Source organism: Galeopterus variegatus, unplaced genomic scaffold (genome assembly GCF_000696425.1).
Source record: "Galeopterus variegatus unplaced genomic scaffold, G_variegatus-3.0.2 Scaffold155, whole genome shotgun sequence".
NCBI classification, from domain to species: Eukaryota; Metazoa; Chordata; class Mammalia; order Dermoptera; family Cynocephalidae; genus Galeopterus; species Galeopterus variegatus.
The window spans coordinates 597,433-610,943 of NW_007726266.1; the positions used below are offsets into that span (position 1 = coordinate 597,433).

General features: G+C 40.9%; 2 protein-coding genes across 4 annotated transcripts in view; one reads left to right on the forward strand and one right to left on the reverse strand.

Moving 5' to 3' along the window:
* VPS53 (vacuolar protein sorting 53 homolog (S. cerevisiae)) overlaps positions 1–10,008 on the reverse strand; it is a 152,614-nt gene extending 142,606 nt beyond the window's left edge. Inside the window, exons 1-2 of the mRNA XM_008592999.1 lie at positions 9,783–10,008; positions 6,931–7,011 (exon numbers count right to left, since the gene is read on the reverse strand). Coding sequence (XP_008591221.1) covers positions 6,931–7,011; positions 9,783–9,869 — 168 coding nt within the window. The 5' untranslated portion in view covers positions 9,870–10,008. The remainder of the gene's footprint in view (positions 1–6,930; positions 7,012–9,782) is intronic.
* A 64-nt stretch (positions 10,009–10,072) lies between these two features.
* The window catches only part of FAM57A (family with sequence similarity 57, member A), a 31,667-nt gene continuing 28,228 nt past the window's right edge, over positions 10,073–13,511 (forward strand). For all 3 annotated transcript variants that reach the window (XM_008593021.1, XM_008593009.1, XM_008593017.1), the window contains exon 1: positions 10,073–10,386. The gene's annotated coding sequence lies outside the window, so the exon portion shown is untranslated. The remainder of the gene's footprint in view (positions 10,387–13,511) is intronic.

Genomic DNA, 13,511 nt, shown 5'->3' on the forward strand with positions numbered 1-13,511 from the left:
GACAATTAAAACAAATGGACCTTTTCTGACAGACATGAGAAAATGTGAGGAAATGGTGCCCCCTAATGGAGAGAAAGTATGATTTTACAGCACCATTTTAACTTGAGTTTTCAAAATACAATTTTATAAATCCTCTTTCCCTTAACCCCAAGAGATATTTTACCTCAGAAAAAATGGGGGGTGATGCAGGAATTATGCTTATAAATTACCCCTGGCTACCTGTGCTGGCAGGAGGAGGCCAAGAGCCTTCCAGGGGCAAGTCTGGTAAGCGGAACAGGTCACGCGTATTTGAGATATCAGACTGGGTCGTTCAAATTTTGTCTACTGTCCTGATCAAGACAATGGTTACTCAGAATTTTTTGAAATCCAGAAATTACCTGAGGTAAAGATGAATCTTAAAAAAGAGAAATAACCTTAATTGAGGAATCCAATTCAATTGGATTCAATCTAATCCTGACAAGCCTGTCACTTTTACCTTTTCTTTCAAAACTGGACTGAGATAATATAAATCACCACTACGTTAACAATAGCTAAGTTGTCACAGCACCTGGGGTATGGCCCAACCCTGCCACTACTAACTTACTGGTGGACAAGTTGTTTAACCTGTCTGAGTTTCTATTTCCTCATAAGCAAAAAGGGCATAACAGTTCCTGACTTGCCTATCTCTGCTGGAACCCATACTTTAAAAAATATATTTTTTTTTGTATTAAAAAAAAATCTATTTAAAAAATGTTAGTATCAGGGAATCTGGGTGAAAGGAAGCCACCCATGAATGCTTCTTACTATTCTTGTACCTTTTCTGAAAATGGGAAATTATATCAAAATAAAAAAATATTTGTATTCTTTTTAAAATTGGTAAAACATGGGCTGGCCGGTTAGTTCAGTTGGTTAGAGTGTAGTGCTGATAACACCAAGGTCCAGGGTTTGATCGCTGCACTGGCCGGCAGCACTCCCCACCAAAAATATTGGTAAAAAGTACATGACCAAAAATTCAGGTAGAAAAAGAGGGTATATAATAAAAAACAAGGCTTTTTCTCACCCTGTTCTTCCTGTCCCCCTCAGTTCTCTTTCCCAGAGGCAACGGTCTGAGCCAGTTTCTTTTGTACCTTCTGGGAGATAGTCTATGTATTAAAAGCACATCCATAAGCATTTGTTCTATGCTTTTTTCACTTAACAATATAAATGAGAAGTCATTCCACATCAGTAAATATTAATGTTTAGTGGTACAGTAATAATTTCTTAAATTTAATAACCCTCAGTCATGAAGGTCTAGCTTAAGCCATAACAATTTTTCTAAGAATAATCATCCAAAATATTTGGATCATTCCAAATAATCCAAATTATTAGTAGTCAGATGTTCAATTGCATTTAAAACAGTGAAACTTGGAAATGACCTAAGTGCCCATCAACGGAGAAGTCGAATAAATCAGGCCACATTTACTCTATTTTTGTTTGTTTGTTTGTTTTTTGGTGGCTGGCTGGTTCAGGGAGTGACAGGTCATATTTACTCAATGCCACCACTAGAGATGCTGGTCAGAGAGGCTGCGGAACAATAAAGAAGACTGCTTATGATATCTTGCTAACAAGAGGAAAACAGTTTCAAAATATCAAACACTTCATGAATATAGCTAATAAAGGAACAGAGAGAAATATCCTAAAACTATAATACTCAATTGAATGTTAGGTGGACATGTAGGTGACTGCTGTTCTTTATTTTCCAGATTTTCTATTGAGGAAGCAAAAGGGAAAGGGTGCTAACATTTAACGTGGGTCTAATATGCAGCACTGTTCTAGACACTTTACAGAAATTATTTTCCTTAATCCTCTCAGCCATACTAGGCACACTATCATCCTCTTCAGTGTAAAGATTGGGAAATAAGCTCTGAAAAGATAGATGCTTTGTCTAAGGTCACAGAGATAACATGCAGCACAGCCAGATTCAGTTGTAGTCTATCTGACTCCAAGGTCTCCACTCTTTCTTATTCTACCACGTTACCTTGAATGCAATGGTTCTTCACCTACTTTTCTTGCACCCCAAAACACCTGACAGATATGACACATTCCCTGTCATCAGTTCTGTGTCTCACTATGGCATTAATTCTCACTGGGTTTGGAAGCCTCTCCTGGAGTTGGGAAAAGCCCCCTAGGAACCCAGATTGGCTACCCTGGGTAAACGTGGTTTATCCCCTTCTTGAAAATCACTCATTCAGTTTAGTTGTTTCACTTTTTATTTTATTGGTGGCTGGCTGGCACATGGATCCAAACCTTGACTTTGGTGTTATAACACTGGGCTCTAACCAACTGAGCATCTGGCCAGCCTTCATCTAGTTTAGTTGTAATGTGCTTGTACAGTTTTAACTACATAATCTTAAAATGTTTTAATTACTGAAAACTATTTCCTGATTTTAATGGTAATTCTTGACAATTACAGAAAATATAGAAAATAAGTAAAATCACCCATGCTCCCAGAAGAGTATAACCACTATTCACATTTTTGCCCTCCCCCCGCTTTTTCCCACTATTCATATTTTTGTATATTGCCTTCTAGTGTTTTCTATGAAAATATATGGCTTTAAAAAAAACTACCCCTGTGCTAGCCAGCCTCCAAAATAAATAAACAAATAAATACATAAATAAATAAATAGGTGAAAATAAGCTGGAATGATAAGCAATTTGGCATCTTGTTCCCCGCCCCCCCCCACTTCTAGATCCAGAACATTTTTAGGGTCATTAAAAATTCTTTATAAACAGTCCCATATGACTCATTTTTCAAAGTTCTTAATTGTACTAGTTACATATTAGCTTTTCATAAATTTCATCTAGTTTCCCTTAATCAAACCTCCAATGAAAACATGACTAATTATCATCTTCAGTTTACTAATAGGAGACTAAAAACGTTTTCCAGATTATTGTTACCAAACCTGGCTACTCTTTGGAACCACAGAGGGAACTCTGTTAAATACAGAAACCTGAGCTCCTCTCCTACCTGGACCTGGTGAAACAGAAACATCCAAGGATCTGTTCCAGTCCACACTCCAGCCTCCAGATAACCACAGACACGTAAGTACTTGCCACTCAACAGAAGTGCATATACACCCTTCTCCACAGAGTGACACTAAATCTGTTTTTTTTTTTTTTTTTTTTCTTTTTCGTGACTGGTAAGGGGATCGCAACCCTTGGCTTGGTGTCGCCCGCACCACACTCAGCCAGTGAGCGCACCGGCCACTGCCATATAGGATCCAAACCCGCGGCGGGAGCGGCCCTGCGCTCCCAGTGCCACACTCTCCCGAGTGTGCAACGGGGTCGGCCCTAAATCTGTTTTTGATATACTGACATCTACTTTAAACAATCTAAACTCATAATTAACAAGTAGTTACTATAGTTCCATGAGTTATACATATGGTTTTTGCCCAGGATCTAGCAATAGTTGAAAGAAATTATAAGTTATGCCACTATACTCTATTGCCTTTTCATTCAGGTCCCTGGGAATCTGAGTTGGCAGATGAACAGCTAAGTGTAACTCTAGGACTGGGGAAATAAAGGTAACCTGGTATCATAAATTTTCTGAGTTACTCTAAGAAACTTCACTACACATTATCATGTACATGAGGGTATAATTAGACAAGACATATAACTGAATTCGGGAACAACAAATATCTTGTGCTACGTTCAGTAGTTTAAAAAACATGGTATCACCAAGGTCAAGGGTTTGGATCCCCATATCCACCAGACAGCAAAAAAAAAAAAAAAAAAAAAGCAAGGGGGGAGGCTGGCCAATTAGCTTACTCCTAGAGTGTGGTGCTGATAACACCAAGGTCAGGGATTTGGATCCCCATACAGGCCAGTCACCAAAAAAAGTAAATAAATAAAACAAAAAATAAAAAACAAATACATACACAAACATATCAGGAAGAGGTAAGAAGCTAGTGGTTTCCTATAAAATTTTCAAATCTCCTATTTGAAAACATCTATTTTTGTTTTGGTAACTCAGCAATTGCTACCTTTATACCAGTTGTTCCCAAATATCTATCTCCAGCTAATTCCTAAAATTCCCCTTTCATACAAAATGATTAGCTATAAAGGCTATTTGTGAAATCTCAAAAAAAGGCAATTGCATAGTATATCATTTTTAAACTTTATTTTAAAAATTAATATGTCAGGGCTGGCCTGTGGCTCACTTGGGAGACTGTGGTGCTGATAACACCAAGGCCATGGGTTCGGATCCCTATATAGGGATGGCCGGTTAGCTCACTTGGGAGAGCGTGGTGCTGACAACACCAAGTCAAGGGTTAAGAGCCCCTTGCTGGTCATCTTTTTAAAAAATAAATAAATAAATAAAAATTAATATGTTCATTAGAAAAAGCTTGGAAGGAAACATGCCAAGATATCAACAATGATAGGAATTATAAGCTCCACATTCAAATATCCAACTACGTAATTCCACCTGGATGACCCGAACATGTTCAAAACTGAACTCACCCTTACACTCTACTGCTACCCTACTTACCACTTAAACCTGTTCTTCCTCCTCATTCTCAATATTGGGTAATGGTGCCAACACCTACCCAGTCTTCCAGGATAGAAATCAATATCCTTAGCTTGGCCTATAATGCTCTACTAAAATGCCATTTCCTCAGGGAAGCCTTTTGGATGTCCCAGACTAGGCAATGCCTGTTGTGTAGTTGATATACTTCCTCCATGGCAATGCTATCACATTTCAGCTGTGAATTCTTTATCTATCATTGTAAATCATGAATGATAACAAAGTGGAGAATTTATCATTTTTAAGTGCTAAGAATCATGCCTGGTGCACAGTAAGCGTCCAATAAATGTTAAATATTATTATAGTTGTAGTAGAAGTTAGGACTCTTATAAGAGCAAGTGACAAATAATTAATAATTATACCAACAAGTCATTGTAACTTCATGATTCACTTATAATCTGTTCATTGTGTAATTAACTATTAAGATAGACTGAAAGCTCTATGTTGATAAGGACTATCTGTCTTGCTCACCTCTCCATCCCTCAATTTCTTACAGAGCAAGGCAGAGTAGGTGTTTTTATGTTGAGTGAATGAGTGAATTTTAGATTCTACATGAGCCTCTACTTTCATCCCTTCAGGCACTAAATTCTGTGACTTCTGTCTCCTAGATAGCTCTCAGATCTGTCTTCTCCATCCCACAGCTCACTCAGGCCCCCATCAGCTCTCTCAAGTGATTGACTGATTAGTCTCCTAACTGGTCTTCCCTCCTCCAGTGTTCCCACCCCCAATTCATCCTGCACACTGCTGCCGGAAGGGATTTTAAGAATGTGAATCTGCTCCAGTCTTTACCCTGTCAAAAATCCTTCAATGAATACCCACTCCCTAGAGCAGCAGTCTCCAGAGGGGGGTGTATACATCCCTAAGGGGTTTGCAATACTTTCCGTGAGGGTGTGAGAAGAAAATACTAAACCTCAATTTTTATTCTTTATTTATATAGCAAATATTACTAAAGCCTAATTTACTTAAGATTGGTACTAGAATATGTACATGGTATTTTGGGGGTAAAGACTTAAAAATTAGCCCAGTGAAAATTAGTTCTATGAAAACTATTTCACTGAGAGGCATGTGGTATTCAAAAAACTAGAGACCACCAGCCTACAGGACATTGATCTTTCAGGTCCTTGCTCTGCCTGCCTCCTCAGTCTCATCTCCTACAAGGCTCTGTTCACTGTGTACACTTTGGGTACCCATCCCTGAGTCTTTGCCCTATGTTTAGAATGACTTTCTTTCCCTCGTCATCCTGGAAGATTTGCCTAGCTTTTCACTCTGCCTAGAAAAGTGTTCCACCAGATTGCCACAAGCCTGGCTCCTTATATCTATCCTATCTCTGTTAAAGGGAACCACCTTGGAGAGAGCTTCCCTGACCACCCAACTTAAGGACACTCACCCATCCATCATGCTTTCTCACTGCACCTGCTTTTTATCAGAGCATTAGCCATATCTGATGATTTCCTATTTATTTATTTGTTGATATATTTCTTATCTTCCTCCCCACACCAGACTCTATGAGACCAGGAATTTACCTGTCATGTTTACCATTTCTCCCTAGTTTCTAAAACAGTGCCTGGCACATAGTAGACACTTAATAAATGATTGCTGAGTTTGGCTAAATGAATGAATGAATGAATCCTTCAAGACTTGACAGAAGAGCTACCACTGCTCTGAAGTTTTGATTTTCCTAGGTTTGTTCCTCACTGTATCGAGTTCCATACCTCTTATAGCATTCACCAGTGTCTCTCCCCACTTTATCATGCACACCTCAAGGGCACAGATGAGGTCTTATTCATCTTTGTATTCCCAGCACTCAGCACAGTGACTGACAACACATGACAGGTGCCCAGTGAACGTTTGCTGAATGAATAAATGAAACACTGAGCAGAACTCTAACTGCCCTTCTCCCAACTCTGCTGCTTCTAATTCTGGTCTACTTCTCACCCAAACACCCAAAAATCAGTTCCCATAAGAAAAATCTATCTGTATAGGCAAGTCACCCAACAAAACAAAATAAAACAAAGTCTAAAATTTTACATCTTGAAAAAGAGGTAAAAGTGGCTTTCTGGCTCTGGGCTTATCCTGCCTGCCTCACTCCCACTTACCCCTATTACATTTAGAAATACCTTCCACTTTCCAATTTACAATAGAAAATTTGGGGGAGGGGAGGACTTTTAAAATCTAATGGTATAATTTATAATAATATGTTCACTATACAAAGAATTCCACTGTAACACAATTTAGCCACCTCAATTGATTACAATGAAGGCTGACTTGAATTTAACTCTCACTTGTTTATCAGGGGCCCTTAGATTATGCAGTATAAAACACCAATCACAATACACAGGATGAGCCAGAGCCACTGAAATGAAGGAAATCTAAAACTCTATACTTACTTGCTCTGTTGGGAACAGAGTATTGATATACTCAACAGCATTAAAATCTGCTCGATCTAGAGGATCCTGGCTTGGAAATACCTATACAAAAAGAGGGGAGGGGATTATATATCAAAACATCATGTTGTATGCTATAAGCATATACAATTTTTATTTGTTAATGAAAGAGAAAATTAATTTTTAAAAGTAGGGGATTAAAAATACTCTACTTTGTTTCATGTATTCTTTCTTTCCTCTCTATTAGATGGTAAGTTGCCTGAAGACAAAAACTATATCTTTCTTCATTTTATAATGCTTCACAAATGACAGATGCTCAAAATATCTGTTAAAGTAAATCTTTAATTTTCAATAACATCTGTAGTTTTAATATCTTGGCATAACTAACAGAATGTGCAAATCTGAAAAGTTCCACAGATATCAATGAAATCAAGGACAAGGAAAAGTCAGCAGGCATTGCACACTATTAGATTAAAACGGCTGATGACATGGTTGTATTAAGGAACCCTTGATAACAGACTTATGTGCTATGTCTCAGTGATCTCTGCAGTAGAATTCACTACCCATTGAAACAATTTTTATGCTTCCGACAATGTCAAGAAATGGTGAGCTGGTATTCAGGTTACCAGAAGAAAGCAAGTCACCTCTGAGAAATATAGCTAACTCCCTTCGAAAGTCGCAATGTGAAGAACATGTAACAAGGTGGATTACATTGACAAAACAGTCAAATGATCCCCTGGGTACTGGATTTCACCATCTCAGGATAGTTATAATTCTGGGAAGCAACTTCTCTGAAGAAGCTTTCCAAAGAAATATGTCTTCTAAGAGAGCTCGAAGACAATTGTTAGAAGAGTTTAGGGCTTCCACAATGTCAAAAAGAGGAGGAGGTAAGATAGGTGAGAAGAAAGTGAAGGTGTTCTCTTTTTTAAATGCTCAGTATTTCTGTTTCTGTAATATACATTTATGGTGGAGATCCATCATATGCGCATGTAACTTACACAACTTCAATTATAAGCGCTCACCAGAGAGAGTGCTGGCAACGGGATTTGCCATGAGTGTATGCCCCATTGAGAGCATGATATGAGATGTGAATTTTCCTTTTCCTCAAGTTGGTCTCAGTTTCTGCATTCTTATCTCTCCTCCTAGATGTTATCCTAGGTTCTACTATATTTTCACATAAGAAGGCCCCTAACACAAGCCAACTACTTCATCTGGTAATAACTGAAAAGAGAGTGATGGGTTCTGATGATGGAGGAGCAAACTAACAGCACTAGATTTATCAAAGAGATGCTCGTACACTGTACTTCATGGGCAATTTAAAGAATTTCAGGGGTAACATATCTATAGTGCTTTTCACCTTATGCAATAACTCTGGAACTTAATCTCTGAGTAAAATGTGATTTCATTATATCAACCTTTCCTGACTCCTCATATCAATACTCTTTGCAAGAGAATTTCACTTAATCTTAGAATCTGCAGAATTTCACTCAATCTTAGACTACTAAAGTAAGAAAAAATGATGAATTAATCTTGACATCAAGATGTCTGCTTACTAGATAAACCTACACTAGAACTCAAACTTATTCTTAAGAAATAGCAAAAATGTCTTCTTCTGAAATCTCTGTCAGTCAAACAACTGACTGCATTATTATTTTTTCCATTAGAACCCACTAGGTCCAAAGAGCAACTGAAATATATATCTTTTTCTGGCAAATGGAGGTGGGTGGTGGAACAGAGTGGCCAGAACATTAAAAGCTTTGCCCAGTGGCCTGGCATCTTCAGGATGTGCCAAACGTAGTTTGTAGGAGTAATCCAACCACTCCTAGAAAAACACACATCCAAAAGTCTATATGGGCCCACCACACTTCTGCACACCGCTCTGCTTCTTCCAAAAGCCTATAAATGTGACAATATAAATACATTAGCACAGTGACAGACCCATGGTAAGAATTAATGGTCAATATATGTTAACTAGTAGTAGTACTAGAAGTTAATGTTTACCTTAGAAAAACTTCCCAGTGGTCACTAAATAAGGCATAACCCTCTTTTCTTAAGTCATAACCCCATGACAATTCCTTTAAGGTAGATTTTCTCCCTTTATCAGGAGCAGTACCTTGTGCAAGGGTATAAATCACTATTTCTAATATCACTACCCCTAAAAACTCAATAAACTTCAAAAGAGAATTTAGTCAGTTGAAGAGTTCCTGCAGGGGCTGCCTGCTTAGCTCGGCTGGTTAGAGTGCCACATTGAAACACCAAGGTCAAGGGTTCGGATCCTCATACCGGCCAGCCAACATACATACAAAAAAAGAGTTCCTGCAGGGAAGGGAGGCCTCCTGTGAATATTCTCCAACCTAACCCATCAACTTCAGGAGTTTTCAACCTTTTAAGTATGGCAAAAGGGTCATTTGTCAACATTCCCCTCTGCTCTGCCTTCCGCTTCCGAACTTAAAGTCTCTATGTGTCCCCAATTTCAAGCATTCACAAGGGGCTAGCTTGAGAAACGGGATCAGCGGCACTAGCCTGGCGAATGAAGCCCCAACCCCCCAGAATCCGAGGTTGGCATCCATGTGGTTTTTTTTCTTCTAGGTTCATTCTCTTAGGGGGCACAGCTCCTTTGCCCAAACCCACTAGGTCGCCCCATCCTCAATCATGGCCTAGAAAGGATTCTCTCCCTCCACTGGATTCAGAAACCTCTTCCCACCTCCACCACCCCGCAAGCCCTCGCTTTCTCTTCGGCTTCTAGCCCCCACCTCTCTGTCTAAAGACCGCTCCCTTCCCGCCCCACCCCAAGTCCCACCATCCAGAGCTGCCCCATTTTCCCACTCCCTTTCCTGAGGGGGCGGAACGCCCACCTGCTCGATGGCGAGCTGCACCTCGGGCGTGAGCTGCAGCACGGCTTCCAGCTCCTCCACGAACTCCAGCTCCTCCTCCTCCATCATCCCGCCACCCAGCCCCTTCCCGACTCCCACCCCAACCTGCACTCGGACCTCCAGTCGTCACCCAGGCCCCAGCACGGCAACTGCCCGGTTGCAATACTCAGGTAAGCCCAGGCTCTCTGTCAGCCAGCCCGGCACTTCCGGGAAACCAGGCACTTCCGGGAGGCGGGGCACTGTGGGATAGCGGAGGACTGACCTCTGCAGGCGTTCCTGTCACGTCCCGGGAGTCTCCCGGGGCAGGCCCGTTAGCCCGGCGGCCTCTGCTTGCCCTCAGCTCGTCCTTGAGATGCTGGGAGTCGTCTTCACCCCGCCTAAGGCGCGCCCCCCACTGAGGGCCCAGGTGTTGGGGGAGGGCCTGGCCTCCCGGCCCGACGCCGCAGTGAGTGTGAGCTCCAGAAGCGTCGCGACCGACCGACGACTCCCGCGGGCGGCGAAGCCGGCGATCCTTCAGCTCCCTGAGACACCTTGGTCATTGGCAGTAGGTGTCCACCTGCCATCGGGGGTGAAATGACCCTAGCTGGTAAGTGGCGCTGTTGCCAAGGACATTTGTAGGATGGGACGGCCTCCACTTGATAGAGATAAGTTCCCCGTGCGCCCGGCCACTAGGCAGAGTTTCTTGGGGGTGACTGCAGCTTCCTTACTGGGAAAATCAATATTTAAATTTAAATTAAAAAAAACAACAACAGATAAAGTAGTGTCCTAACGCTAGGGAAATGTTTACTTTCTGAGATTCTGAATAGCGGAGATCTAAGTCCCATCCCCCACGGATAAGCTGTGTCATCTAGAACAAATTACTCCATCTACCCTGCTTACCCTTGCATGGACGTGGTGAGAGTTAAATATTTAAAAGCGCTATGCAAATTTAAGCTTGTAATACAGGAAATATTAGGGTCTAGCCCTTACGCACCGCAAAGCGAAAAAGAAGCCAGATCTCCCTGTGGAACCACTTTTCCTGCATACACTGAAAACAATGAGGGAATTGCAGCCAAAGGAAGAGTTGCTTTACCAGTTGAACATTGAGAAACACCATGATGGAAGAGTCCCTGGCCCCACAGAGCTTTTTTTTTTTTTTCATCAAAGTTGCCTATGATAAACAAAAAAATGTGAGCAATATAATTTCTTTTTTCTTTTATTTTTAATTGACAATAATTGTATAAACAACATAATTTCTAACAGAGGAATGCTTAAAGATATAAATTGGCTATAAAATAGAATACTATTGACTAATAAAATCATGGTTTTGCAAAATATTTAATGTGTCCACAATATATTTCAGAAAGCAAAATGCATATTTCTGAAAGCAAAAATGTACAGCATGATCCCAGTTTGCGTGTGTGTATTTTTTGCCTATAAAAATAGTAGCAAGGAGATATTACTGTTCTGCAAGTGACGGAATGTACATTCTTTGTACATTTCCCCAGAATCTACAATGAGCCTGTAGTACTTTTATAATCAGAAAATATAAGTGCCCAGGGCCGGCCTGGTGGCGCACTGCTACAGTGCGCCGCTTGGGAGCATGACGGCGCTCCCGCCAAGGGTTCGGATCCCACATACAGACCGGTTTCCGCTCACTGGCTGAGCGAGGTGCGGGCGCAACACTGAGGGTTGCGATCCCGTTGCCGGTCCCGGTCCGGTACGGGCGCAACACTGAGGGTTGCGATCCGTTGCCGGACACGAAAAAAGACAAAAAAAAAAAAAGAAAAAGAAAATATAAGTGCCCAACATCCCCCCACCCCCCTTTTTTGGGCAGCTGGCGGGTACAGAGATGGAACCTTCGAACTTGGTTCTATCAGCACCATGCTTTAACCACCTGAGCTAACTGGCCAGCCATTCCCCCCTCCCCTTTTTTTGAGGAAAAGGTAATTATATCTATCTGTCTTGGATATTTTTTCATTTTTTAAAGTAAGATATAATTTATGTACAGTAAAATTCACTCTTTTAGTTTACAATGCCTTGAATTTTGACAAATGCATGTGTAACCACTACCACAATCCAGTCCTAGGACAGTGCCATCATCTCTCCAAATTCCCTCATGCCTTATTCCATCCCCTGGAAACCACTGACCTGATTTCTATCCCTATAGTTTTGATGTTTCCATAATGTTATATAAATAGAATCATACAATATTGTCACCTTTTAAGTCTGATTTCTTTCACATAGCATAATGCATTTGAGATTCATCCATGTTGTGTATATATCAGTGGTTCATTTCTTCTTCTTGCTGAGTGGTATTCCATTATATGGATATAACAAAATTTGTTTATCCATGCCCTGGTTGAAAGACATTTGGGTTGTTTCCAGTTTGGGCCAATTATGAATAAAGCTGCTATAAACATTTATGTGTAGATTTTTGTGTGAACATAAGTTTTCCTTTCACTTGGGTACACACCTAGATAAGTGGGATTGCGGGTTGTATGGTATGTCTGTGTTTAACTTTATAAGAAACTGGTGGACTTTTCCACAGTAGCTGTATCATTTTCACATTCCTACCAGCAATGTATGAGAGTTCCTGTTGCTCACAGAGCACCCTTTTTTTTTTTTTTACAGAGTTTATTTTTAATGATGATAATAATAACTAACATTTCCTGGCCCTTACTATGTTCCAGGTACCATGCTAAGCATATTACGTATATTGTCTCTTTTAATCCACACAGCAATTCTGAGGTTGCTAGTTGTTATCATTATCCCCATTTAACAGATGAGGAAATGGAGATCTAGTTCAAACAAAACAACAACAAAAAAAAAACTTGCCCGAGTTTCTATAGCTAAATCTTTCTGCCATTCATTGACTCATTCAATAAATTTATTGAACACCTGTTCCCGTTGGTGACAGGTACTAGGCTAGGTGCCAGGAATTCAGCAATGAACAAAATACAAGTGCTTGCCTATGTGGAGCTATTTCCATGTATGAAAAGACTATTCATACAAATAAACATATAGTTGTAATAGGTCCAATGAAAGAAAAGTAAAGCATATGTTGAGAGACTACATTGATAGAATGCTCTGATTGGATTTGGGGGTCAGGAAAGTCTTCTTTGAGGAAGTGATTTTTAAACTGAAGCAAAGGGTGGGGATAAAGGATGACAGCCAAGAGGAGCAATATATGCAAAAGTCATGATGATGAAAGAAATTGGCCAGGGTGATGGAACTTTGAAAGCCAAGGGGAAAGTGGTATAAGAGGAGGAGGCCTGAGAAAAAGGCAGTGCCAGATGGTAGAGGATCTTGAATGTCATGTTAAGGAATGGGAAGTCTTTGAAGGATTGTAAGCAGAAGAGTGATGTGACCAGGTTTACCATGCCTGTCTTCAGCCCTAGTCCCTCCATTTTTGTTTCTCTGCCTCTGAGCTGCCCACGTGGTTGTGGAGAGTTGTGAAACGAATGTGACCATGTCTAGTGCAAATTCATGCTGTCCAATTTCCACTGATTTTCCCTTTATGCATCCATTATCAATTCTCAATTGAATTCTCGCTGCAACTCAAAACTTTTCCCTCCTAGGGCCGGCCCAGTGGCGCACTGGAGAGTGCGCCGCTTGGGAGCATGGCGGCGCTCCCGCCGAGGGTTCGGATCCCATGTGGAGACCGGTTCCCGCTCCCTGGCTGAGCGTGGTGCTGGCGCAACACCGAGGGTTGCGTACACGTGGCCGCTC